This window comes from Pogona vitticeps, chromosome 6, assembly GCF_051106095.1.
Source record: "Pogona vitticeps strain Pit_001003342236 chromosome 6, PviZW2.1, whole genome shotgun sequence".
In the NCBI taxonomy this organism is placed as follows: domain Eukaryota; kingdom Metazoa; phylum Chordata; class Lepidosauria; order Squamata; family Agamidae; genus Pogona; species Pogona vitticeps.
In genome coordinates this window covers 35,116,102-35,143,369 of record NC_135788.1, presented here as the reverse complement: position 1 = coordinate 35,143,369, position 27,268 = coordinate 35,116,102, and the positions used below count along the sequence as shown (strand labels likewise).

The following is a 27,268-nucleotide window of genomic DNA, read 5'->3' as shown; positions in this document are numbered from 1 at the left end:
TCATCCAGCCCCATGGGGTACCTAGACAGCATCTTAAAAAGCAGAGACATCACCTTGCCAACAAAGGTCCACATAAGTCAAAGGTATGGTTTTTCCATTAGCGATGTATGGAAGTGAGAGCAGGACTATAAAGAAGGCTGACTGCCGAAGAATTGATGCTTTTGAATTGTGGTGCTGGAGGAGACTCTTGAGAGTCCCCTGGACTGCAAGGAGAACAAACCTATCCGTTCTGAAGGAAATCAAGCCTGAGTGGTCACTGAATGGACAGATCCTGAAGCTGAGGCTCCAGTACTTTGGCCATCTCATGAGAAGAGAAGACTCCCTGGAAAAGACCCTGATGTTGGGAAAGTGTGAAGGCAAGAGTAGAAGGGGATGACAGAGGATGAGATGGTTGGACAATGTCATCGAAGCTACCAACATGAATTTGACCCAACTCCGGGAGGCAGTGGAAGCCAGGAAGACCTAGCGTGCTCTGGTCCATGGGGTCATGAAGAGTCGAACAAGACTTAACGACTAAACAACAACAGCCCCATGGGGCTGGACTGTCCACTTACGATTTCGCCGCTGACACAAGCTCAACACAAGCTTCCAGCATTGAAAAATACAGCCTGCAAAAGGTCAACAAATTCTACCCAGCCACAAGGACCAGGGATCATTGCACAAAAAAGACCAGCTAAAAACATCCATCAATCACAGAGACAGATGATCTCTCCCTCTTATCACAACAATACATCCACAACAAAAACATGCTGATCACCATCATCTCCTGAAAAGGACAAAAGCTGTTCCCACAGCTATAAATACTCAACTATCCAACAAACAGCAACAGAGCATGGACAGAGTTCCTACTCCATTCCTCTGAAGATGCCGGCCACAGAGACTGATGAAACGTCAGGAAGAACAACCTTCAGAACACGGCCAAAGAGCCCGGAAAACCCACAACAACCAAAAGCAGAAGTACTGAATAAGAGCAATAAAGAAGAGTTGGAGCACCATGTTGCAGAGCCAGGGGCCAGATGTTTGAATCCCCAGTATGCCTCTTGGAGAAGGGCCAGTTGACATTACCAGGATTATGTGGGGCTGATGGAGTTATGTACCCTGGGGCCTGTGCAGTCTCAAATGAGCTGCATCTTTCCTGTGCACCACCAGAAGGATGGATTGGTAAACTGCTTGTGAGTATTTCATACCTAGAAATCTCTGGAAGAGTACCCATATTAAAGCACATAAGCATTACATACAGAAGTGCCAACTGCCAGATGTCAGAACTTTGGAATGTTAAAAACTTCTTACATGCAGTTATCATTTCGAGACCCCCTCCCGGAATAGCTCCTGTTACAGTGTTTTTAAAGAAGTACTTTGCCTTCCCTTTTCTCACCATCAGAATTCTACAACCCACTGGCCTGTGAAATACAAAATGCACCGAATCTCCCACCCACCTCATTGCCACTATAGCAGTCACAACAGAGCAGAAAGCAGCAGCAGAAGACACAGTATAAGCCAGTGCTCAAACCACGCAGTGTTACACTTCTACCACTTTGTTGCAGTTTTTTTTGTATCTGTAATTATATCCTCAGTAGTTATATCCTCATACCCATAAAGGTAAAAGGTAAAGGTTCCCCTTGACAATTTTTGTCCAGTCGTGTTTGACTCTAGGGGCCAGTGCTCATCCCCATTTCCAAGCCATAGAGCCAGCGTTTGTCCGAAGACAATCTTCCGTGGTCACATGGCCAGTGCGACTTAGACACGGAACGCTGTTACCTTCCCACCGAGGTGGTCCCTATTTATCTACTTGCATTTGCATGCTTTCGAACCGCTAAGTTGGCGGGATCTGGGACAAGCGACGGGAGCTCACTCCGTCGTGTGGATTCGATCTTACGACTGCTTGGTCTTCTGACCCTGCAGCACAGGCTTCTGCGGTTTAGCCCGCAGCGCCACCACGTCCCTGACTCCTCATAGCCATAAAAGTGTCTAAAATTACAGCTACAATGTAAAAATATTGCCATCATAATGTGGCTTAGTTATGCCTTACTTGTTGCCAAAAATCCATTAATTATATGTAACTATGTATTTTTATTAGTTATTTCCAGCTCTGTCAGAGCTCCTTGAAGGAAGCAGGCTTTGCTCAAAGGAGAAAGATCAAATACTGTTTTGGATCCCCATTTATTCTCTTAGCGTCTTTCAAATTCAGAAGCACCTGATTGGTTTAATTTCTATGTACTTAAATTTCTTTCTTTTTTCAATAGCTGTGTTTAGAGATGTAATAACTGCCTAGGGAATTCTGGTAGTGCAGAACATAAATCTAGTTTTGATATTTTTCTTCCTTCCTACTATTGTAATTCGGTGAGCCAGTGAGGCACTATTCAAAATTTGGGGGCCTGGAACTTCGCTAAGCTACAGAACAAAGAGCAGCAGCCCAGTTCTGTGGATGTTTACTTAGACATCCCATTGAATTCAGTGGCGGTTACTGCCAGGTAAGCATATTTAAGATTGTACTTGTGAACCTCTTAGGATTATACATTAATTACAGAAAAGCACATTATTGAAAGTCCCTTAAAATAGGTACAGTACAGGACGGCCACTACAGAAGCAGCTCTGACGGAAGTAAAAAGAAGATGGAAATATATAATGGTCTCTGTGCCAGTTTTATGAACTGTAACAAATGCCTTAGCTGATGCTGCTGATGCAAAATCCTAGCCTCCTCCACAAAGCTGCTTTCTATTTTTGGCACTTGCAAACATGCCCTACAACTGACTGCATTTTATTCTAGACAAAAGTCTGGCTCTGTCGTCTGGTGTTTTCAAAGAGCTGTAAGAGCAAATATCAGTCAGAAGGCTATTCTAGCTCATGGATTCATTTCTTTCTTTCTGCCTAAAACAAAATATGGTTCTTGGATTTTCTTAGCATGCCACATAGTGGAAAATTAGTGGCTTTGGGTTTATTGAGTTTAGTGTTGCTTTAAAAACCAAAGCTTTCAACAACTAGACCATGATTGCCTTGTCTGATCAGTCCAAAGATCAAGCTAGTCCAAGGGCTCTAGTGTCAACTAGTGACCGGCCACATGATCGTGGTGCACACTGTGCCATGTGGTTTAGGATATACCAAAGGGCATGAGTTGACTCCCGGCATCTTGTGATCAGAAGAATGCTGTGTCAGTACATAAAGGTTCCTATGAAGCATGCTGATAAATCCACATTGATAAACCTGTGTATTTATCAATACACAGTGCCTCCAGCAGCAGCAACTGCATGTGACTCCATCACCGCAACACCAGACCCAGCCAAGCCCTGAGCCTTGCCCTCACTGCTGGCTTCCACAACATCACTCTTCAGTCCCCTGTTGAGATTCCATTATAGGACAATGGAGACCTTTCAGTCCCAGTGAAGTTAACTTGGAGCCTGGACAGAGCAGAGACTGAGCAGAGGCAAGTGCTATTAACTTCACCCTGAGGCAGCTAACAGAAGTGACCAAAACTCCTGAAGTTGTTTCTCCTTCTCTGGTTCCAATAAACCCTGGATAGCCTAAGCTGGACTGTGTGGAATTGATGGATACAGGCATGGAGGAGGGGCCACCCGCCCACCCTTGTCAGGGTTGACAGAGCTCAGAATATCTCTAGACCAGGGTTCCTCTCAGTCCCTGGTATCATGGTAGTTGACTCTGCTGGCTGGGTGTTGTGGGCTAGGAGTATGTAACTGTCAACACATTGCTGCGTTGCAATTCCTATTAGAGCCCGTTATTAGCTGTGCTAGTTAGGGCTGATCAGAGTTTGGGGTCAATAGTGTCAGGAAGGCTGTATCCAGATCATTACTGTGGCTTTTCAGGAGCACCATATTCTTGGTTCCGCTAGAAAATGATGGTGGTGGTGGTGATGATAGCATTTTTATTGTATAATTGGGACGCTTCTCCTTTTCCCCGCAGCCTGATCCTATGCATGTTCTATTAGGGTAGCAATTTATCCACCACCACATCATTTAAGAGGAGCAGAAAATAAGAAATAGATTTGTACTGTTGGACTGAACTACTAAAATGTGTGTGTACCTAGACAGATAGGTAATCCCAAGTTGGCATGCTGTGTGCTCCTATGGTTTTACGGGTTTGTGCCAGTAGTGAGATTATTAGATTTATATTTTGTTGGATTAAATGAACTCTGTGGGGCACTCAGCTGGTAGCTGAGCTCAACATCTGAAGAAGCGGTTTGTAATACATCATGCTCGTTCATTTTAGTGGAAAATTCCTTCTAAATGGAGAAGCATTTTCCCCAGTAATAAACAATGATATGGTGCAATTGTATTCTTTTTTATGTATTCAGTTGTTGCTCTGTTAATCACATGTTTCTTGCACCATTCCTAGTCTAGATGCTATAGTTCTGTTTTGTTTTGTTGATTCCACTCTCCTGCATGATGGTATTGCTTTTGTACATGCTCATAGGCTTTCTGTCAATTACTGTTTGAAACAGTCCCATATTGAAATGGTAGATAAACAGAAATTTACAGGACAATGAGTGCTGCAGGAGCCATGCTGTTCATGCGCTGCTGGAATGGCTGTGATATGCTTTGTTCACCCATTTCAAGAGGGGGGAGGGAAATGCTAGCAATTCAGAAAATCTCCATATGGCATATATGCTCCGAGCATCCCTGAAAATAGTGCCAAAAACACAGAAGTGCAGAGCTGCTACAGTATCACTGCCCACATGTCATATAGAGATGGGAAGAGAGCCATTTAGCAAGGGTCATGCCAAGGATATTCCCATCCTACTTACATATCCTCAATGTAGGAGAAAAAAGGAGAGCCTGACAGAGGTAGCAGTCACAGTCAAGCAACCTCCATGGAATGCTGTATTGTGACGCACAACACATGCTCAGAAAGTGTTTGGTTCAAATCCTTCCAGTGGGCAAAACATTTTGCCACTCTCACTCCAGGTAGAAGAAATACATGCAACTAGACAGCAACAAGAAGTTCGGAGGTTCGTGACAGTTCGTATGCACAGCGGCACAGGTGCTACGTGTTCCCTTGTCCCGCCTCCTTGGCTGGACCCCCACTCACCAGCTGGCACTCGCTCCTCTCATCTTCCTTTTTGGCTGTTCAGCAGTCTCCAGCAAGAGCACAGACTTCCCTGATCGCCCACTCAGATGAGGAGGCAGGACAGGCAACCCCCCCCTCCCGGCTACTGCTGGGGAGTGGTCAAACAGCTAAAGAGGGGGAGGAGGAGGAGGAGGAGAGGAGCATGTGCCAGCTGGTAAGTGGGTGGGTCATTGGCCGGTGAGGTGGGGGAAGGGAAGGTGTAGCATTACCATAACTAACAACAAGCAATGGACCCTTGTGGAGTCAGTACAAGAAATTTGGTCTACTGAAGCAGAAACATGTATACATGCACATGCATATTCACAGAATTGATAAGGCATGTATGGGATTCTTTTTGTTTTCATGGCAAAGTAGTTATTACAATTGAAGGGCACACAAATAAATGCTTATAGGCTCCTAAATAAACTGAATTGCAAAATGTTTTAGCATTGGCATGGAAGGTTCAGTGAGAACAACAGTGACGGTGGCAGGGGGTGAAAGAAGTGATGGGCATGATTATGAAGCAGAGGGGGGGAAGCCTTCTGCCAAAGGGGCAGGGAACTGAGCAGGAGGATTCGTATGACATCACTCCATCCCAGTTGGTTGGGAAAGAAAAGCTGGGGAGGAGCTAGCAGAGCCTTACCAAACCTAGTGCCTTGCAAAATGTTTTAGATTACAACTTCCATCAGCCCTGGTATTGCCACTAGTGAAGAATGCTGAGAGTCGTAATCTAGTGCAGTGGTTCTTAACCTTTGTTACTCAGGTGTTTTTGAACTGCAACTCCCAGAAACCCCAGCCAGCATAGCTGAAGGTGAAGGGTTCTGGGAGTTGCAGTCCAAAAACATCTGAGTAACAAAGGTTAAGAACCAGTGATCTAGTGCATTAGAAGGACTCAGGGTCGGGGAATGTGGCCTCTTCCGGTGAGATGAAAGCATAAACATACAGTATACCCTTCCTCTGATGGCTAGAAGTGGGAATAAGCCATTAGAAGGGAGGGGAAGGGAGGCTACACACGCACAGTTGCAGGAAGAAGGGCATGAGATATGGGAAGCAGGTGACTGCGTGGGGAGCTCATCTTCTCTGCCCAGTACCTTCCCTAACTATATGACCACAACAGTCCCTCCTTCTGCCAGGAACAGGGTCCTGACCTAAGGTCTTCTCCATTTGGCTTGTTCTACATCCTGTAAATTTCATATGTTAAAAGTTCACCTATGCGAATTGACAGCTGAAAGAACTGAAATGGTTGCAACTGCATAAATTGTTTCTTTAACCAAAGCCCACCTAGGATTTTAGTATTGTTTTGTTGTCTATGTTCGCCATAATTTGAATGCCAAGAATAAAGAGCAGATAAGAACAGGGAGATTTCAAAAACAGACATACATATGGACATGGTTAAATTTTGTTTTGCTGCTTTGTTATCCCATTTGAAAGGATATGATGGGAAAGCATTATGGCAACTTTGGAAGCCTACTCCCTTATCCACCATTGTTCCTCTTAATAACCACAAGCTGGAGCCACAGTTAGGAACAACTCCACTTGACAGCTCAGTGTAGCTAATAGAAGGATTATTTTGAAGTTGGGAGGACCAAGAAAATCTCACTGTTGTCGAAACGAAATAAATGTTAATAAAAAGGCAGAATGTGTAAATAGTTTTGATTCTTAATGGGCTATATCTTTTGAAAGAGCTGTATTATTGAACTACCTGTGGGAAAACCCTTTTATGGATTTTAGACAGTGTAAAGAGAGAGAAAAGGCATGAAGTTCCATTTTCAGTAAACACACCTGCTGAGTTATATAACCAAAAGAAAAATGGTCTGGTTTTAGACATGAAATTTCTTTTTCAGAGGTGGTTATTATTGCCAACCCTTAAGTTCCCAGAATAAAGAGAACATGCACACTCAGGGCAGCAGAGAGAGGGAGAGATTTTTTCAGACCTTCATACACCCTTGGGAAAATATTTGCACAGTTCTATTTTATCAAATCTTTTTTTTTTTGCAATATTAAATTGCAGTCTTAGATCTAAAGAAACAGGTGCTTGAAGGGATTTATGTTTAGCTTTGCAGTTTCTAGTTCAATCTCAATGACTTATCAATGCTGGTACAGTATCTCTAATTTTTTTTTCCTATAACATGTAAAGCTCTTTGGTCCTCATGAAATTGGATTTGCCTCATTTCCACCATTACTGCATCAAACATTTCCTTCAATTTAGATGCGATTGTTTCCTTGGCTAAAGAGTAATTGAATAAAGAAGAGTATGTGCTCTTGTGTGCCAGATGAGTACAGTATAAAAAATCAGTCTTCTGTGAGTGTTGTATAAAGAAATTGTGTGCAATCTTTGTTGAATGGCCACTCATTCCCATGCTCCACTTATATGATGAGCCGTTCTACCACACACCACTTTCTTGCCATTGCAGGAATGTTAGATACTAATAAAATAGCTGGAAAGCAAGGTCCTGTTCTAATGGATTTGCTGATATAATAGGTTTCAGATTTTGCAAATTCAGCTATAGGTGTGATACCTAATAATGGAACACATGGTTTTGTTAAAATAGAGATCTTTGAATGCACTGATAAGTACATGCTGATGCAAAATATTATCAATGTGCCAAAAAAGGAAATAATATATTTTATAAAATCTCAGATTTGAAGTTTTTGAATTATTTTATAACGTTTTAAGTTTCATGCTACGAAATAATTCATGAAGATGTCTGCTGCCCTGATATCAAGCAATATAATTCCAAATAAAGTTTGGACAGTTTGATATGTGACCAGCAAACCTTGTTGCGTGCTTTCCCATTTGCTTCATATAACTTATGGGATGAATTTTTGTCCTGTTTGAATTCACATTGAGTTGTATGTTTTGTATACACAAGCAATCATTTTTGTGCATGACCGTTTTGGGATTACATTGAATCTTTTGAAAAATCCTGTCACTAGTGTTGTGACAGCAAATTGCTGTACGTTTCAAAATCAGTGTAGATAGTATCTGTTGCATAGCTAGCAAATCATGCCTCTCAGTGCACAACAAAGAATGTCTATAGTCACCTTGTAATTTACAGAGATTTGCTATCAAAATTTTACATTAAGCTAGCACAAGGATTGCAGCTGTTAAAATTTCAGTTCCATCTCTCAGGGAAAAAAAGAGTAATGAACATTCAGCATCTAAAGGTATGTTAGGGTAAGTGGGATTACAACAGGTAGTTGTGGCCTTGAAAGTAAAAACATCTTGGGCAAGTGGACATTGTGTATGCCAACACGGTTGGAGACTTCAGATGGGTTCCTTACATTTTGGAACAGTCAAAAATTAGAGTTGGATGATACTTTATAGAGCTCCAAAATATCTTTAGAAAGGTGAGCTTTTGAATCCTTCAGAATACCTTATTGGGCTGTGCTTTAGAAAAGTTAGTATGCGGGGAGAAGCAGAATTTTTAAAAATTATTGTGATTATATATTGTAGGCCCGGAAGCTGTAAAGTTCCAAACAGAGATTATAGTTTTGAAGACTCAACCTGATGCCACTAGCAATAAGAATCGGGTTCTGCTTTTAAAAACAAAATGATTTAAAATAAGGTGTCTCCATGATGTAAATGTAAACATGGGTTATTTTGCCAGGGAAGCATGCTTTTTTGTGACAGCAACCTAAAACACTCTTCTCCCAGAGGATTGTTTATTTTAAATAGCTTGCCAAACCTTTTTTTTTTTTTTTTTTTTTTTTTTGCATATCTAAACCCCTCTGTGAGAGTAAATTGGTCTTACTGGCAGGAGGGGTGAAACAGGAGTGGAGAGGAGGACCAGAGGCAGAAGGAGGAGCACCAGGCTTAGTGCCTGGATCAGGTGGGCAGGATGGTACCTGCTCAGAAATAGCTTCCCACCTGTACTGCCACAGCTCCTCTCAGCTGAATTCTCAATGTCAGGCAAGCTGGTTACTGGCGCTGGGCAGGCGTCTTCCTGTAATGTTATTACTCTAGACTGTGGTTAATCTGGTACACTGAGATCTGATTTATCACATCCATAGTTTATTCACAGTTTATCAAGGTATAGTTGCTGCTGGCAGTGCTGAGATACAGCTGCTACATGCAAAACAAAATTGTAACATCCAAAACCGTTGACCATGCTGAGATGAAACAATAAACCACTGATCTTTAGAATTCTGGCTTATCTGGAACAAAGCAGCCTGCTGGTGTTCTATGCTGTCCAAATGCAACGTTTCACCTGCCAAATTGGAGTCATAAGCAATGGCATGTTTTCAGTTTTATCTTTATCTGTTCTCACTTTCAGTGAAAGCTAACTCCCAATTTCCTTGGGATAATCATTGCATTCAAATACACCCATTGTATCAAAATATGTGTTCCATTTACTTGGTTTCACTCTGAAAATGAGGCAATATGCTCAGATTTGTACTTTTTTCTTCTTCATACAGCCTATGTTAACACTACAGTGACTTTGTTTATACGTGTTTCTTCTGTCTTCCTACAATAGCAGCCTGAGTCACAGCTCAATTGGACTCAAGTAACTCAATTGAAGCCAGGAGCCTGTTGGAGGTTGTCACCTTAAATCTAAATGCTTCAGGTTACATGGATTCAGGAAGATTGATCTTGTGTTTATTTTCTGTCTTCCTTTTGAGTCGGTCTTTTTACTTTGCAAAGGGGGGGAAAGCCATCACATGTTTTGACTCATGTCTTCAAACAGGACAGCTGGGAAATTGTGGAAGGTCTGCGGGGAGCCATGAATTACACTCAGGAACCACAAAAACAGGAAGGCTACCTGCTGAAGAAGAGGAAATGGCCTCTGAAGGGCTGGCACAAGGTGAGACATGAATGCTCCTCACGGCAGTTTGGTATTGTTAAAATTAGTGTTCCTGGACCCAATGTCCAGGTTATGGGATTGTGTGAAAGAGGATTGCAGCTCCCCAAGACTTAAAAACCATTGCTGTACCTTCTGCCTTCTCACTTCAAAAGTTTTCTCTGTTTTACAGAGGTACTTTTTGCTGGACAAAGGAATTCTGAAGTATGCAAAGAGTTCTGCCGATGTAAGTACCTTGAAGGGATATATTGCACACTGTTGACACATGAATCAATGTGGCCACTGCTTCACATTTTAATGAAGGAAGGGGTTGTTTCCAGACTAGATATCTGTAAGCAGAAAGAAGGGATTGTGAAATTTATGTTATAATGTTTCTCGGCAGATAGAAAGAGGGAAACTGCATGGATGCATAGACGTTGGTCTTTCAGTGATGTCAGTGAAGAAATCAACAAAGTGTGTTGATCTGGATACAGAAGAACACATTTATCACTTGAAGGTAATTCTGAGGGTATATTCTGTGACGGCAACATATTGTGTCGAACTTAGATGGTTCTTTGAATGTGCTGAAAAACCTGTAGAAACTACTGTATTTAAAATGCAGTTTGCCTTTGGCTTCATTGGCTGCTTTTACTTTATATTCACTTTTATATTTAACATGGGCATGTATTTGTAATTTATTTATATTGTTTAACTACTGTTTGCTTTATAATGCACCTATAGTGTAGCATAATGTATCCTGGTGTTCTAGAAAACGGAAGCGGTGGAAGATCTGCTTAACTTTGGAGCAATTACAGTGTGATTTAGAGACCCTTTTGCCTCTCATTAGTATGTGTGTAGTTAAGATGAGTCAAATTGCCACTTCTCACACTGTTGTTGTCCCATGACTTTCAAAAGTCTGGTTACTAAGTTATGTACAATCAAAGTGCAGGTTTAAGTATTTGGAACTGGGCTTTGTGATCATAGTAGTCTTAATGACAGAATTATTGCTTTGCCTTTAACTGTACATTTTCTTTTAATGAACCAATGTCTTAAGACTGTGGTTCTTAAATTTGTATTTAGGTCTGGTTGCAGAGGTGAAGCTATAGAATGTGTATGATAGCCTCGAAAGGGGTAGCAGTAGAGTCATATCCCATACAGGACAAAATGGCAGGCTTTTTTTCATTGGAGGCTCCTTGGTGCCATTTTAGATCTTCTGATCTGAAAATTCAACTACGACTTGTCTATATCAAATGAATGAATGTTCATTTGTATCTAAATTTCTGCTTCTCCATAACACAGCTCCCCAAAACATGCAAAAAGAGCAACTGGGAATTAGAAAAATGAACTGATCACTAATTTTTATCCTTTCCTGCTGACTGATTGGCTATTTGGAACATTCTAACAGGAGACAAAGAATGGTCCATGCTCTTGTTTAACCAGAATGCTTATACCTTTTGTCCTGTCCCAGGTCCCATAAACCTGTCACTAATGCTTAAAGGGAGAATCAAGTTCCCAGGGCATCACCAGGAAAAGTCCTTTCCATCTCCTCCAACAAAACATCTGTCCTGTATAAGAGTATAAACCTTAGGGACAACATATGTTTGCACTATTGTTATAGATTCCCTTTCTGCACCTTCAGATGTTCTTGGACTGCAGCTTCCTTATTCTTCACTGTTGTTTATGTAGGCTGGTGATTCTGTGATTGGAAATCTGCAGAATCAGATGTTGACCACATCTGCTTTGGTGGCAGTAATGATTTTGACACTGTTCTTGTTGTGTATCAAGTCTCTTCCAACCAATGGTGACCTTATTTTGATGCTACTGAAGAGAAATAAATGAGATCTTACAATCCAATTGTAACAACTACAAGTAACTTAAGAGGATTTAATTATTTTGTTTGTAACTTCGACATTTTTCTAGGCAAAATCTCAGGATGTCTTTGATGAGTGGGTAACAAAGCTTCGTCATCATAGAATGTATCGTCAGAATGAAATTTCCATGTTTCCGCATGATATCAACAATCATTTCTTCCCAGCATCATCATCTGTTACGGACTCAGTAGCTGGCTTTTTGGAATCCACAGGGAGCAGAAAGGTATAAACCATATGAATTATATGTATCGGTCTCCCTTCTGGGATCAATTTGATCTGATATCTGTATATAGAATATAGCGATAGAATGTACTTGGTGGGTGATCTTTGAGAAACAGCTACAATAAGTGGCAGAAAAACTATTATCAGAAACATCATGTCATTGTCCTTCCTGTTCTAGCAGATGTAAGAAATTGGTAAGAAAAGTTGTGCCTTTTCTAGCCACATGGTAGAAAACACATGAAATAATGCTCCAAAAGAGAACATATAAAACATCACAAGAGCATTACAATCAAGGCAATAGATAAAGTTAACACGGTTTTTAGGGATTTTTAATTGAAAAAAAGAACCCTGAGATACTACGTTTATCTAGCATGAGATTTTGTGCTCTGCATCAGGTTTTCTGTTGAATTAGGCTGCCCTCCATAAAAGCTTATGCCAAATAAAATTTGTCAGACTTGGAGATGTCCCAAGACTCTGTCATTTTTCCTGCAGCAGAGTAGCATGCCCCACCTCCATGGAAATTTCTTACAAGAAAAATGTAATGTTTCTCCTCATGCTTTTATGTGCCATTTCTGGATTGGATAAGAGCTTTTTTTTTCCTTTGTAGGGTACCATATGTACTGTGGTCCTTCTAATTATCATTTTAGTTATTCACTTTCTTCTCTTCACTCAAATGATTTATCTTCTTGATTCTGTTGTTCTCTCAATTGCTTTGGTAGCTTCATCAGGGCCAGCCAGTGGTCTTACTGGTGGAGCTTGAAATGAAGCAAAGTGGGGTTCTTTTTCCCAAACCCCCATGTTTGTCTGCTAGATCATGATAGACTGGTTTTCTCCAGGCTGGTATTCTCCAGATATTTTGAGCTAAAACCCCCATGTGTTCTCACCACTGGCCTTACTGGTGAGGGCTGGTGAGAACTGCAATACAGTACAAAATATCTGGAAGGCAGTTAATTTCTGAGAGCTGTCATACTCTTCCAGTGGTATTGGTGCATGGTAAAGAGTTGAGAAACAGTTTGATTTTTTTTTGTGATTAAATTTATACTGATTAATAATGAACTTTTGTCTCTGTGGAACAGAGAGGCAGCCTGACCCAACAGAATTCAGTACAGACGGGAAGTAGTTTATCATTCTTGTGCTCAGCTAATGAGTCAAGATTTCCATCTTGGCTGGAGTCTTCTGAAGAAATGGAAAGATGCTCAAAAGGTAGATTTTCTTGCAATGTTACAAACATTCGAGTTGTTTTTGTTTTCCAAAATGTATTTGGGCAGTTCTCTGTAACATAGTGGTCTTCATGCAATATTCACCATGCAGCCACAGGAATCGTATTGAAGTTGAACTGATTGCCTGCCTCATGAATTTTTTTTTTCAGCTTTAAAGGACTGAATTCTGAACTCAGGTTACTGACATTCAGTTACGAAGTCTGATATCCTTTCCTTCCTTTTGAGGAAGTGTTGGTGAATAGATTGAGGGTAGAAAATTGTGGAAAGCTAGCTTTGCATAGGATGGGTGCCCAGTGGGAAGGAAAACTTTTTATAGGATTCCTTCTAGCTCTAATGGAGCTAGGAGAAAGACTTACAAACTAAAATAGCTTGCCCATTCTCCTCTGATATTCTTGTTCTTATTACTGGGCAGTGGCATATAAATATAATAAATAATTTATGGAGATTTTAAAGAAGTCTTTGGCCAACAATTTCTCTTCAATAGAATATGCGGAGGGCGTAGTGGAGAACATGCAACAGGGTGTACTTAGCATGTGAGAATAAAATGGGGAGGAGGAGAGTGACTCAAATCCAGTAGTAAGTTGTGACTAGAGTAGCTCATCGAATCGATGGAACCTATGGAAGAGCAGACACACCAAATCCCCACTGATCTAATGAGTGTATTCTTGTGGTGTCTTACTACTGGATTTCAGCCGAATGGAGGGAGGGAGGTAAGGCTCCCCCACTGATGGTATGCAGCTCTGATTTGATTGCTAGGATCCCATATATGCATACCCACATCCCATCTGCTATCTGGGTAAGCACTTTCACTGGACACCAGCTGTTTTTTTAGAAAGTTAACAGCATGTGAGATGTGATAGTGGGGGTTTCACAGTCATGGGGGAGGGTTAGGTTTTCTCTTGACAATGTGCCCCTCCCTTAAATGTGCCTACGCTTTTACATTAGATTTTAAAAGACCTCCATTTATACCAGTATTGTTTTTCAATGTTGGAAGGAAGAAGTTAAATCTCTTCTATCCTATCACTGATAGGAGAACAGGTCAGGAGGAAACAGGCAGCTTTAATGGGGGGGACCTCTTGCAGCTGGTGTTAGACTCACAGACGAGAAATTGCCATAGATGTCTTAAAAGCTAATTTTAATGGGGCATGTATGAATGGGAGATTTGTGTGTTCTGGAAACAGTGTGTGAAGGGCTAGCCCCACAGCACAGCTTGGTTTGAGCATCTCTAGGTTTGTTTATGTCACTAGCTCTGTTTTATTACTTCACTTATTTATTAGACCCTCATCCATTGTGTTTTCTTAATAGACAACTCCAGATGAATGATAATTATTAGAATGCTTTTAGAATAAATAGTAATTACAATAAAAACAGTAAGAATTAGATGACATTATCATACTAAAGATAAGGGACTATCCATGTTGAAATTTACTAATGCTGTCTGCAGTGGAGGCAACTGGCCCTCACAGTTGTAGGTTTTCCGGGCTGTTTGGCTGTGTTCTGGAAGTTTTCATTCCTAACATTTCACCGGTCTCTGTGGCAAGCATCTTCAGAGGACAGGAGTTAGAACTCTGTGTTCTGGTGTAATGTGTGGGAAAGTTCAGTATTTGTAGCTGTGGGATCAGCTTTTTGTCCTTTTCAGGAGTTTGGGTGATTATGGTGATCAGGGTGTTTTTTATTATGGGTGTGTTGTTGTGATAAAGGGAGAGATTATCTGTCACTGTGATTGATGAGTGTCGTTAGCTAGTCTTTTGTGTGCAGTGATCACCGGTCCTTGTGGCTGGGTAGAGTTCATTGACCTTTTTGCAGGCTGTATTTTTCCCTGCTGGGAGCCAGGCTTTGTGGAGTTTTAGACTTTCTTCTTGTTTGCTGAAGCTGTGCTGATGTTTGTGGATTTCAATGGCTTCCCTGTGCAGTCTAACATAATGTTTGCTGGTGTTCTCCAGTACTTGTGTTTTGAAATAGGATTTCATGTCCAGCTTGTTTCAGGGCATGTTCGGCTACTGCCAATTTTTCCAGTTGTTTTAGTCTGCAGTGGCTTTCATGTTCTTTAATTCTGATGTGGATGTTGTATTTTTTGGTCTTATCACAACAATACACCCATACACCCTTATCACAACAATACACCCATAACAAAAAAACACCCTGATCACTATAATCACCCAGTCCCCTGGAAAGGACAAAAAGCTGATCCCACAGCTATAAATATTCAACTATCCCACAAAGTGCACCAGAGCACAGACAGAGTTCTGACTGCTGTCCTCTGAAGATACCGGCCACAGAGACTGGTGAAACATTCGGAAGAAAAACTTCCAGAAGATGGCCAAACAGCCCAAAAAACCTACAACAACCATCGGATCCTGGATGTGAAAGCCTTCGAAAATCATTCACATTCTTTACGCCTGTTACTGAATTATCCAGTAATCCATTATAATAAAAAGCTGTGCTGACAGAATGTCTGTCAGTCTTTCTCTTTTCTTATGAAGCCACTGAAACCCTGTTTTGGTTTTGTTTTGTTTTTCGAACAGACCTCTCTCACTGTCATAACTATCTCTTAGAAATGAGCCAGCTTTTGCAAAGCATGGAAGTTCTCCACAGGACATATTCAGCCCCTGCAATAAATGCCATGCAGGTTAGTTATGGAAATTGCTACTTGGAAGGGGGGGGGGCTGAGGGTGGGAGGAGCTCCTGCTGCTACCTCATGTTAGCCTTCTTTCTAGATTTGAGATAAATAGCACTTTTCTCTTTTTTTTCCCATGTGTCTGCTAAAGGCCATCCCATTTGAAAGTCCAAAAAAGGAAAAAAGAGCGCATAGAAGATGGCGTTCCCGAGCGCTTGGCAAAGAAGCTAAAGCAATGTTACAGGTAAACAGCCTCTCCCCCTGCTCCCAACTCAGCCTAAAAATATTGTATGAGTGAAAACTCATTTCCTCAGTGTAATTGATAGGCTTAGTAACAGCTATCTAGGCCAGATGATGATTTCATTCTGCTGGTATAAGCAGTGTGTACAGCAGGGAGTACTGTATTAAACAGATCATTGAATCTTTCATCTGCTGAACTTTTAACAACATAATAAATGATTCTTCCATCTGGGGAGTGCACATTTATTTAGGCTGATGAACGCTGGACTATATGCTGTAGATAACCCCTCATTATGAGAGGAATGCCGTAAGTGATTACTGTGTATGCTTATCACAGCAGGAGTTTTCCTTACTCTTCTTAATTTGCAGATGCTGTGCTTTGTGATGGGTTTTCATGACATAAGCATGTTGCTTGTTTGCGAAGACACAGAAAGCTGTCTGAATCACATCATTTGAACATTCATGTGATTTCAGCTCTAATGATAAGTTGCCTGTAATGTATAGTTTGGTCCTGAGTTTTTAAGTGCAGTAGTGCTCCAAAAGCCACAGTGGTAGAGCACACACATTGTATGCATATTGTCAGGCAAATAACAGGGGTCTTCATTAGTGGTGTGGGAAAGAACTCTTCCTCTCTGAATCCTAAGAAAGAAGCTGCGACTTCATGGAAAAAAAGGACTAGGGTTGTACTATGAAATTGATTCAGACTAAGGCAGATTTTATACATGCAGTAGGACTAGCCTACTAACTGATCAGTTGGCTAGTGGAATATGTTTGCTGTAGTTGAGGTTCTTGTGGTTAATATTTCAGTCAAAACTTTCTATAGAAAACCCAGAAGCACCCTTGGGTGACTAGCCACTACCTTTTGTGCTGCTGCTTCATATTTGTGTGGTTGCTATGTTGTGAATAAGAGCACTTTGCTCTGTGGAAAACCTTGATTGTTGCAGCAGGCCTAGCCTCCTCTAAGTGTCCCTGGAGGTTTCTACTTCCACCTTATTCCCCAGTTTAAACATCACAGCTCAGTTTCTCCTGCTGGCCGTTTTCAGTAGTCCCAACCATGTGCTGGAAGCATCAAAGGAATGGAGAAGGTTGCCTACTAGGGAGATGATGCCACAGGATGTAAATGCAGGGGAAGTAATCCCCTTGAGCTGGACTTACTGTTGATTGGTTTCAATTTAACCTGCATACTATAATATACTCACATGTTAAGATGTACAGTATATGTGTGCATGTTATAGAGTTCATAAGATGTACCAAATCACTGTGTGGCTAATATGTGGTCTACAAGACATGCTGCTCCTTCCTGAGACAAAAGTGGGGAACAAAAGCAAGTGTTACTTTTTTAAAGGCTTTTTGGGCACATTTAGGAGTATATAATGGTAAGAGAGGTTTTCCGTAATAAGTACAGATATGCCTGCCAAAGCTGTTCCCAGACAAGAGCCTGCCATCTTGCCATTGGCCTGGGCTATCTCTCAGCCATGTGCAATATCTGTGGGGCCCTTGTCATAGCAGGCAGGCTGAAGCACCCCAGTCTGTGAGGCATAGGACTCCAGCCTGTATTGTCTGTACAGTACATCCTTCCTAGAGACACCATCTGCTGGGAAAAGGTTCCATATGTGCCTCAGGGAACTCAGCCTCAGAACATTTTTAAAGGAAAGGTGTCAGTATGTTTGCAAACAAAAGCTGGCAGAAATCACAACCAGGTCCTCCTTGGAATCAGTTCCAACTGACATGGTATTTTGCAAAGTTCCTGGAAATCATCTGGAGCTCTCCTGCACTTATTGCAATTAGCAGTATTTATGCTTTGTCGTACTTCCAGAATATGAACACTAAATATTTGCCTGTTGTTTGTCCAGTTAACTCACCATTTATTTATTTATTTATTTATTTATTTATTTATTTATTTATTTATTTATTTATTTATTTATTTATTTATTTATTTATTTATTTATTTATTTATGCATCCATGCATCCATGCATCCATGCATGCATCCATGCTTTCATTTGTGTTTTGGACTGGTCAAATGCAAACAACCCCTAATATACTGCCCAATACACTGGTGTTCTGAATGTGCCCCACCAGCATAGCAACCCCACTCCTTCTCTTCTCTTCCTCCATACTTCCAGTCCCTGGAATCAGCAAAACGATTCAGTAAAGACTTGAAGCACAGCCTTTCAAGTGAGTGCCTAATAAGGAACTCCCACCCTGCCTTCATTAAAGTGGGATTTTCTCAACCAGGGCAGAATGTTTGAATGGGCATAGGAGAGAGAACAGCAAGAAGGAATTTGTTGTTTAGTCATTCAGTCGTGTCCGACTCTTCGTGACCCCATGGACCAGAGCATGCCAGGCCCTCCTATCTTCCACTGCCTCCCGGAGTTGGGTCAAATTCATGTTGGTAGCTTTGATGACACCGTCCAACCATCTCGTCCTCTGTCGTCCCCTTCTCCTCTTGCCCTCACTTTCCCAACATCAGGGTCTTTTCCAGGGAGTCTTCTCTTCTCATGAGATGGCCAAAGTATTGGAGCCTCAGCTTCAGGATCTGTCCTTCCAGTGAAAGAATTACCGTAGATCAATAGTCAACAGTGGGTTATAGTCCTGGAACAGAAAGAGTGTTTTATGATAGTTTCACCTTTTAAACATGACCTAACTGATGCTTCGTATGATTGCTACAACATATTTAATGGCTACCTTCAAATCATCCTCCATTTTTAAAAATGCACATGAAATTCTAGTGCAGATCCAACAGTATTTTTACCTATGTAAGGTTGATGTCATGTTAACAGTATGCTAGATAAGTTTTTGAGTTAGGCCCACAAAAAGAACAGCATTTGCTTGTGTTTAACGTTTTGGTTGTAAGTTGGTTTGTCCAGTTGATGTGAGGTGAAGAACTGGCCAAACCGATTTTTTAAAATAAATTGATAAATCAAGGGAAGGAAGAAGTCAAGTGAAGGGGATAATCAGATGGCGGTAAAAGTATGTACAGTGATGTTAGGATTATTCAGGAATCATTTTGCATCAAAATGTCAATATTGAGTGTAGACGTGGAAGAACCTTGACTAATGGGGAGCAGGAGGGTGTTTTATGCATTAGGAAGTATGTGCCATAGAATGGGATTGCTAGCAAACCAGCTGGTGCAAAAGAGAGAGAAGGATTTAGAAAGATTCTATCATGGATGCCAAGCGGGAGTTTTCATTGCAAGGACTAGAAACTTGAAGTTGGTTTGAAGAGTGATATTGGAAGAGACAGTTAAAGAAAGAGATTATGCTTTCATGGAAACACTAGCGTAGCATCATCTTTATGAATAATCGGAATTAGAAACTGCAGGAAGGAGAGCTATCAAGGTACAATGGGCAAATTGCACAAAATAACACCACTTTAATTACACAAGCAGGAATTCCAGACCATTAATATACGCTTTAAGTATTTCTGTACATTTTTACCTCCTGATTTCCACATTAATAGCCTCTTTCAGATTAATGTTCTCGTTTCTCCTGCTAAATCTTTGACTCCTGGAAGCTTTTATATTAACACTGAAGACTGGTTCATGTTGTTTTCAGGTACCAACTGTTCTTTCTGCTCCATTGAGACTGCATGCTTCCAATCCCAATTTATCTACATTAGATTTTGGTGAAGAGAAAATTTATTCTAATGATTCTGAAACAACAGCAGAATTTTCTAAAATGCAAGAGGACTTATGTCACCTAGCACATAAAGGTGAGTTTTGCTCAATGTGATAGAAATAAATACAACAAAAACTATTTGTGAGGTTTCTGAAAATCAGATAAAATACTGGCATGTAGTTGCTGTATTTTAAACAGTCATTGATCTTCACTGTTTCTGTCTTTGGTCTTCCCCAATATGGGAATATTATAAAAGCACAAAATTAGGATTTAAACATTCAACCTTTTTAATGCAGCTTGAACCTGACTAATTAACTTTCCTATTCTTATGGCTTTATCTGAAGTTTTGCATAATTTTGTATCTGCAGTCATATTATATTAACCATTTGGAAAAGAATGTTAAGGGGTATCTTATAAATCCTTCCCATTCATCATATTTTATCCTCTTTAAAGTAAAGAGCATATGCCTGTCTAGACTGAATAATCTAGATTGTTGGTCTGAATGTAAATGGCTGGGATCTCCTAATTAGAAAGGTATTTGTTAAAATCTTCTAATATTGCAGCAGTAGATTGCATCTGGCTTATATATGTATAGATGCTCTGAGTAGCTTGCTGAATTTCTGAGTTGGCATTTGTGATGTAAGGGGGTTGCTATGGTAGAAACCTATTTTTAGTGATTGCAAGAGGGGGAGAAATTTTAAGGCGCTGGAAGGCCAGCTTAAGCTGGCACTAGTTAGCCTTTAGCAAAATAAATAAATAAACCAGTTGCTTATCATTCATGCCAGCCAAGTATGAATTGTTTACCCATTTATGTTCATTTTTGGCAGTGTTTATTTGCAAGGGGAAAGGAATTTCGGGGATGAGGCAGATTTTTCCTCCATCTTACACAACAAATTTTATGAACAGGAAATATTTTTTGAAGCATTTCATTAAAAACAAAGCTTCGGTGATATTTTTCCTACTCATGCACTTTAACCCCCCCCCCCCGCCCCAACAGACAAAACACTGACTTCATAAATCTCCTTAAAATTCTGTATGCTGCCCAGTAGGGCTAACTTCATTATTTAGGTCAGGTTTTTAAAGCAAAGTAGTTGTAGGACAGGGATGTGCAACTTGTGTGACCTTCCAAATTGTTGTTCTACTACAGTACCAATCACCCCTCCGCCTTAGACTAGCATACAGTAGGACTACTGTATCTACAAGATCAGTACCTGCAGTTTCAGTTATCCACTGTTTGAAAATATTTTTTTTAAAAACCAGGAATACACTTGTTAAAGATGTGTTACCATAACTGACCACTCGAGAGAGCCAAAGACTATGCTATATACAGGGTTTGCATATCTGCGATATTCAGCATTCGTGGGGGACCTTGGAACCAATCAACCCCCTCCCCATGGCTACTGCAGTCCTGTTATATTTCAGTAATGTCTGCAGGACTGTGGTCTCCCCATTTTTAGCTGGCAAAGTTATGTTACCTAGTTTATACCTCACAAACAGCAATCGACTCATTCTACATATAAAACAAAATGCATTGGTTCTCACTACCCAGAATAAATAATGTCTCTGAGGTGTCTTGATGCCCCAGGCCCGGCTTCAGTTAGTACACATTTGTACTGTCTGTCTCCTGAAGAGGATTCAGAATATCAAAGGCTTGGACTGGGCACATAACAGATCAGCACGCTGAAGCTTTCATTATGTGAAAGAAAGTGGGATTTTCCTAAACAAAATGGCTTGCTAGGTCATCTATTCATCATTAGCCAGCATCACTTGTTTTCTAGTACCTCAAAGTGACAACGTGCTATTTTTGCTCAAGACGTGTATGTGTTCATGAGAAAACAACCATTAGCCTAAGCATTCCTTGCTTTCCTTGCTTTATATGGACCTGTTTCTGTTTTTTTAGACACAGAATCCAATAATGTTTGTACTTTTGAAGTGATTTCCATGTGGTTGTGCTTTACCACAACTCACTGAAAACCAAGCATTGCAGTAGATAGTGGTTCAAATCCCCACTCGGCTGTGGAGCTCAGTGAGTGAGGGACAATCTCCAAGTTTAACCTATCTCATAAAGGATAAGTGACACAACTCAGTGTCTATCAATGTGAAGCTATGAAATAAGTCAGAAAGCATTTTATAAAACTGAAAAATCTTCTGGGCTATTATTATTACTATTATTCACCAGCCTACCAAAAGACTAATAGGCACATTGGAAGAGGAAGAAACATCCCTTCTTTGGCTGACATAAAAATACAGCCTGCTAAATAATGCAAAAATTACCTTCTGGCTGGAAATGGGATGTATCACAGCCATCAAGAAAGTGAAGAAGACTAATGGGATAGAATTCTTTTGTCCTCTGTTGCCAGTTAGGGCGGCCTTGTGTCTTCTGGGCTGCCAGAGGAAAATCCTCAATTTGAAGGTCCCTCCCCTTTCAAGTGTAGTCCATTCCAAATCTAATAGAAAGTTTTTTTAAAAAGCTACACAGAGAGTCTGTGAAGTTGCCCATCCTCAGTTAACAACCAGATAACAGACTGAGTAGGTCAGCTGGTCACATTTTCCCCACTGTGCTAGGATGAATTAGTACTGGTGTTTAATTTAAAAATATATACCGTGGTGTCCCGCTAGACGATTACCTCACAAAACGTTTAATTTGGTAGATGATGAGTTTTTGCGATCGCTATAGCACTTCACAAAATGTTGTTTCCTATGGGCAGTTTTCGCTGGACGATGTTTCGGACCGTGCTTCGCAAGACTTTTTTTTTTTTTTTGGACCGATTTTCACAAGACAAACATTTTGACTTGCAAAATGGGTGTTTTGGGGACCATTTTTTGCAAGACAGCGATTTTTACAGCTGATCCGTGCTTCGCAAAACGGTTTCTCTATGGGCGATTTTTGCAAAACGACGACAATTTTTCCCCATTGGAATGCATTAAACGGATTTCAGTGCATTCCAATGGGGAACCGCATTTCACAAGACGATGTTTTCACAAGACAGCGATTTTTGCTGAACGAATTAACATCGTCTTGCGGGGCACCACTGTAATTAGTTTTATTCTGCATGTAAATTGGTATCCACAATCATATGCAAATAGAGCCCCCTTTTGTGCTCCTTTATGGAGAGGGATGTCTTTTTTGCTGATATGTAAGAGGCAAAGCTAAAGCTAGTCCAGTCATTTGCTTGCAAGTAATTTGTTATACAAGATTGCAGTACAGTTTTGGTGAAGAATCATTCTTGGGTGCTTACTTGCATTTGTATACCTTGCACAGTTTTTGCTGCCTACAGTACTACTGTCCATTGCCTTTATATTGTGTGTGACAAGTTGAATCTCAGAATGGACTATTAAACGTCTCAAGATTAAGACATATTGGGGGGGATATTAGTCACTTGGTTGCATGTGCCATTTACATAATGAATAATCTAACACAGTATTTGGGCCAAATTAGGCATACTTAGAGGAGACTCAGTGAAATCATGGAACGAGATCCAATCTCTTGTGCATATTCACCATAGTAGTTACTAATATATGGCAGACATTATTTTGGCTTTATCCAAATCTTTTGGATAGTTCTTTAGATATCCAGTTAGTGTGAGCTAAGACTTTATTTAATATCTGTACTACAAGAGCAGAACCAGGGCAATTATGTAATAGACCTTGACTCTTTATTATTGTTTTACATTAGCTCTCAGTGTTTATGTCTCATTTCTTGAGTTAGAAAATTCACAGAGAATTTTACATATTTAAATCATCTATAAGAACAAACAAGTTTTCCTTTTTCCTTTTGGCTGTACTTTGCGGTTCAGTGAATTGGGCTATATTTTGCTGTACAGGTTGTGTCATTTTTGTAACATAGACCATGTCTAAATTCTTTTTATAGTGTACTTTACCCTGAAGTCGGCTTTTAGTATGATATCATCAGAGAGAGAGAAGCTGAAGCAGATGTTTGAACATGATTCAGCCTCATCACCATCTGCTCAAATAACTGGACTGAAGAATGCCTTATCATCTGTAAGTTATCTGTGCTGATCGCACTGATTTTCAGAGATGTGCCTTATAAATCGTATTGTTATCTTCTCTTGGTTTGATCTTTGCCTGTGTTTCCAGCTCACTTTAACGAGAGCAAAGGAATGCTGTGAAGAAACCCAACAATCTTGTTTCCTGAACTGCTTGTAGTGTTGTTTCAATTGTTTCAAGCAGCCAGTTGCTTATCATTTTAATGATCGCTTATGAATGAATGAATGTCCCTCTGTGTTGCAGGCGCCTTTGCAGAAACTGTAACATATTGGGTGCCCTGTAGTTTGTCCCTATTGAGGAAATCAGGCCACTGTGTGAGCTGGTTTTCCTTCCATACCCGTGTGTTTTCCAAGCGTATTCCTTCTCTTTTTCTCTCTTTTTCTGTATAGCTATTCAGCTCCATGGGAGGCACCAATGGGGTGCATTTGATGTCTCCAAAATCAGGTTCTTGAGGATGAGTCTAACTATGGCCAGGGCAAACCTTGTCAATATTACTGCTTTTTGGACTCCACCTCGTAGAATTCCCTAAGCAGTGGTCAGGCTGACTTGAGGATTCTGACAGATATAGCCAAGAAATAACAGCTTCTACAAACTCCAGTTCAGGATGATTTCAGTGATCCCCTCTTCTTAACCATGGCTCAAATTGTCACCCATTTACGTTATTTTTCCACGTATAAAATGACACGTTTTCCTAAAATAATTAGAGGAAAAAATTGAGGGTTGCTTTATACACGGAAGGAAGCAGAGGCAGAGGCAAAGGAGCAGTCGCATGCGTGCTTGGGCGCCTCTTGCTGCTGCTGCCACCGCTACCCAATTGCCTCCTCCAGGGCTCACGGTGGTGGCAGAGGCAGCAGCAAGAGAAGGAGGCAAAAGAGCAGTCACACACACTTGGGCACCTCTTGCTGCCGCCTCCCCCACCTGCCTGATCACCTCCTCCAGTGGGTCTGACGGGGCTCACCTCCAGCTCACATCCGCCTTGTCCCCTCTGGTGGCGGAGACAGCAGGAGGCAGAGGCAGAGCAGTCCCACTGGAGGAGGGGATTGGCCGGACAACAGAGGAAGCAGCAGCAGGAGAGGCGGAGGTGGAGGAGCAGCGGTTGCCCATTAACTGCTCCTCCGCCTCCAGCAAGGGTCAAAAGTAGGGGGGTCGTTTTATATATTGGGGAGGTTGTATACACGGAAAATATTTGTCCCTTAAAAGTAACAGGAAGTTAGTGACAGTGGGGCATGGCTCTGTCTACATAACCCTAATCTACGTTCTCTTTGCTCATATGAATGGTGCAGCAGAACTCAGAAACTCCTTTTTTAGTGTATGCAGTGATACATGGATATGTTTAATGGACTGAGCAGATTGTATCAGTCATGGTTATTTCAGAATGAACCTCTTGCCTAAGCAGAATACGAGTATTATATAGTACTCATTAACAGTGTGAGAAATTAATCACTGGCAAAGATACTGCAAAAACAGTAGTTCCCAGCGTGGGTAGCTAATTTTTAAAGGGCAAATTTATTTTTTAAACTTAAAGCTTTAAAAAAAAGAAGCAGTTCATCTAAAATGTGCTGTGATGGCAAAGCTATGCATCGCATAAGATGTATTTCGTATTTTCAAGTTATTCTTTATGATATCAAAAACATCTAACGTTCTATTAATAGGTGGTGGTGGTGCTAGGCATGCCGGAATTGAACTAGATTAGTAACGCTGCCTTTTTAGCTGCTTGATGCCATTGCAGCATTAACCTGCTCTTTTCATTCTCTGCTTTGACTAACCAAAAGGCAGCATGAAGTTGTTGCCTTGCCAAGCAGTTCTTGTGTTTTCATTGGCTTGAGCCTAAGGCAATAGGATATTCACTATGGAATACCTGTTCCTGAGACTATCACTGGTGATAGTCATCAAGCTCACAGCAGTTACCATTGACAGACGTGTGTCAGATGTTCTCATGTGTTAGAGTATATGGTGCATGCTTGTGGTTGGAAACAAAAATGAAGCAGGGATTGCTTAGCTGAAGCAAATGCAGAGTGACAGCTGTTGTTCACATCACGCAGAAATCAGCACAATGTTTATTATGAACCAGAACGGCAGAAGCCTGCAGAAGGGACCACAATACTTTATGTTGCAGGGGCTGATACCTTTTTAAATACAATAATTCTTACAAATAAAAACTAGAACATTGGGGGACAGCGGTTGTGCCTCAGTCTTCACTTTTGTACTAGTTTGGAACTTTTTCATACATAAAAGACCATTTTCATACATAAAAGACCATTTAGTCCAGTCGTGTCTGACTCTAGGGTGCGGTGCTCATCCCTGTCTCCAAGCCATAGAGCCATCGTTTGGCCATAGACAGTTTCCGTGATGACGTGGACAGCGCAACTAGACACAGAATGCTTCCCACCATGGTGGTACCTATTTATCTACTTGCATTTTTACTTGCTTTCGAACTGCTAAGTTGGCGGGAGCTGGGACAAGCGACGGGAGCTCACTCTGTAGCGTGGATTCGATCTTACGACTGCTGGTCTTCCGACCTTGCAGCACAGAGACTTCTGCAGTTTAACCCGCAGTGTCACCACATCCCTATTTATAAAATAACATGCATCATTTCTTGTTTGTGCTTTGTCTTCTTCCGCCTTAGGACTCCTTTTCGAAAAAAATCCTTGTTTTTCTTCTACATGTATGCATAGATCAGACCCAAAACAACAGCTATCAATACTGTGATGTTTACCCCGTGGTCCCTGCTTGTTTCTCCAAACCTAGAGCTCATGAAGTTATCCCAAAACGCTCTTTAACACGCTGCCACCAGTTGATCTCTTTATCAACCTATAATTCCTATGAAAGACTGAGGTCCATTCAATACTGAACTTTTAAAACAGAAACAGGGTTATTGATTACAAGTTGTTTTAGGACTAGTTCTTAAGCACATTCTTAAAGTTACATTAAGATTCAGTATTTTACTTTAACCTCTTCTATCTTAATTAATACAGGTCACACTCTGACTAATCACTCCTTAAACACTCTGCCTCCAGCTCCAAACTTTTTCTTCTGACTGAACTGACTAGACCCTGACTCACCCCTCCCTTCTAGTTTCTCTGGCTCCGCCTCCCAACAGCTCTCGTTGGTACATACCAATAATCTTCTACCTGAACCAAAGCAGGGTGATCACTACAAATACTAGTTCAAATTCTGTATCTTAGCTACTGTACCCAGTACATCAAAATAGTGTATTGGCAACAATAATCATAGAATAAAAGGCAGCCACAGAATACATGAACGCTTTGAGGCTGAGAAGGGTAAACAAAATTAATAATGTTTACAAGATGGAATTATGAAATCATTTTATAGTGGAATGTTCTTTAATTCTGTGGCAAGTGGGATATGTCTTGTTATAGAATCCTCTTTGTTTGACTGTTATGTGGCACCACATGATTGACTTGTGTTAATGGCTTTAAACAGACTTTCTGCCTAGGCTAAGAACCAGGGCTGGCTGCCAGACTATTCGGGAATGTTTTATTGGACTCTGTCCGAAGCAACTCCTGCTGCTACTGTCCGTTTGTCCTCTCTATTCTGCGTAGTTGGAGCAAGCTGGAGTTTGCCCTTGATTTATCAAGAGGCAAAAGGGTGGTCCATGTAGTAATCAAAAAT

At 40.9% G+C, this 27,268-nt stretch overlaps 1 protein-coding gene across 4 annotated transcripts in view; it reads left to right on the top strand.

Moving 5' to 3' along the window:
• The window catches only part of OSBPL3 (oxysterol binding protein like 3), a 111,277-nt gene that overhangs the window by 48,933 nt on the left and 35,076 nt on the right, over positions 1-27,268 (top strand). For all 4 annotated transcript variants that reach the window (XM_073003302.2, XM_073003300.2, XM_078377211.1 and 1 more), the window contains exons 3-11: positions 9,747-9,863; positions 10,033-10,086; positions 10,243-10,356; positions 11,760-11,933; positions 13,009-13,135; positions 15,678-15,781; positions 15,921-16,013; positions 19,565-19,721; positions 23,499-23,629. In XM_073003302.2, the coding sequence (XP_072859403.2) occupies positions 9,747-9,863; positions 10,033-10,086; positions 10,243-10,356; positions 11,760-11,933; positions 13,009-13,135; positions 15,678-15,781; positions 15,921-16,013; positions 19,565-19,721; positions 23,499-23,629 (1,071 nt within the window). The remainder of the gene's footprint in view (positions 1-9,746; positions 9,864-10,032; positions 10,087-10,242; positions 10,357-11,759; positions 11,934-13,008; positions 13,136-15,677; positions 15,782-15,920; positions 16,014-19,564; positions 19,722-23,498; positions 23,630-27,268) is intronic.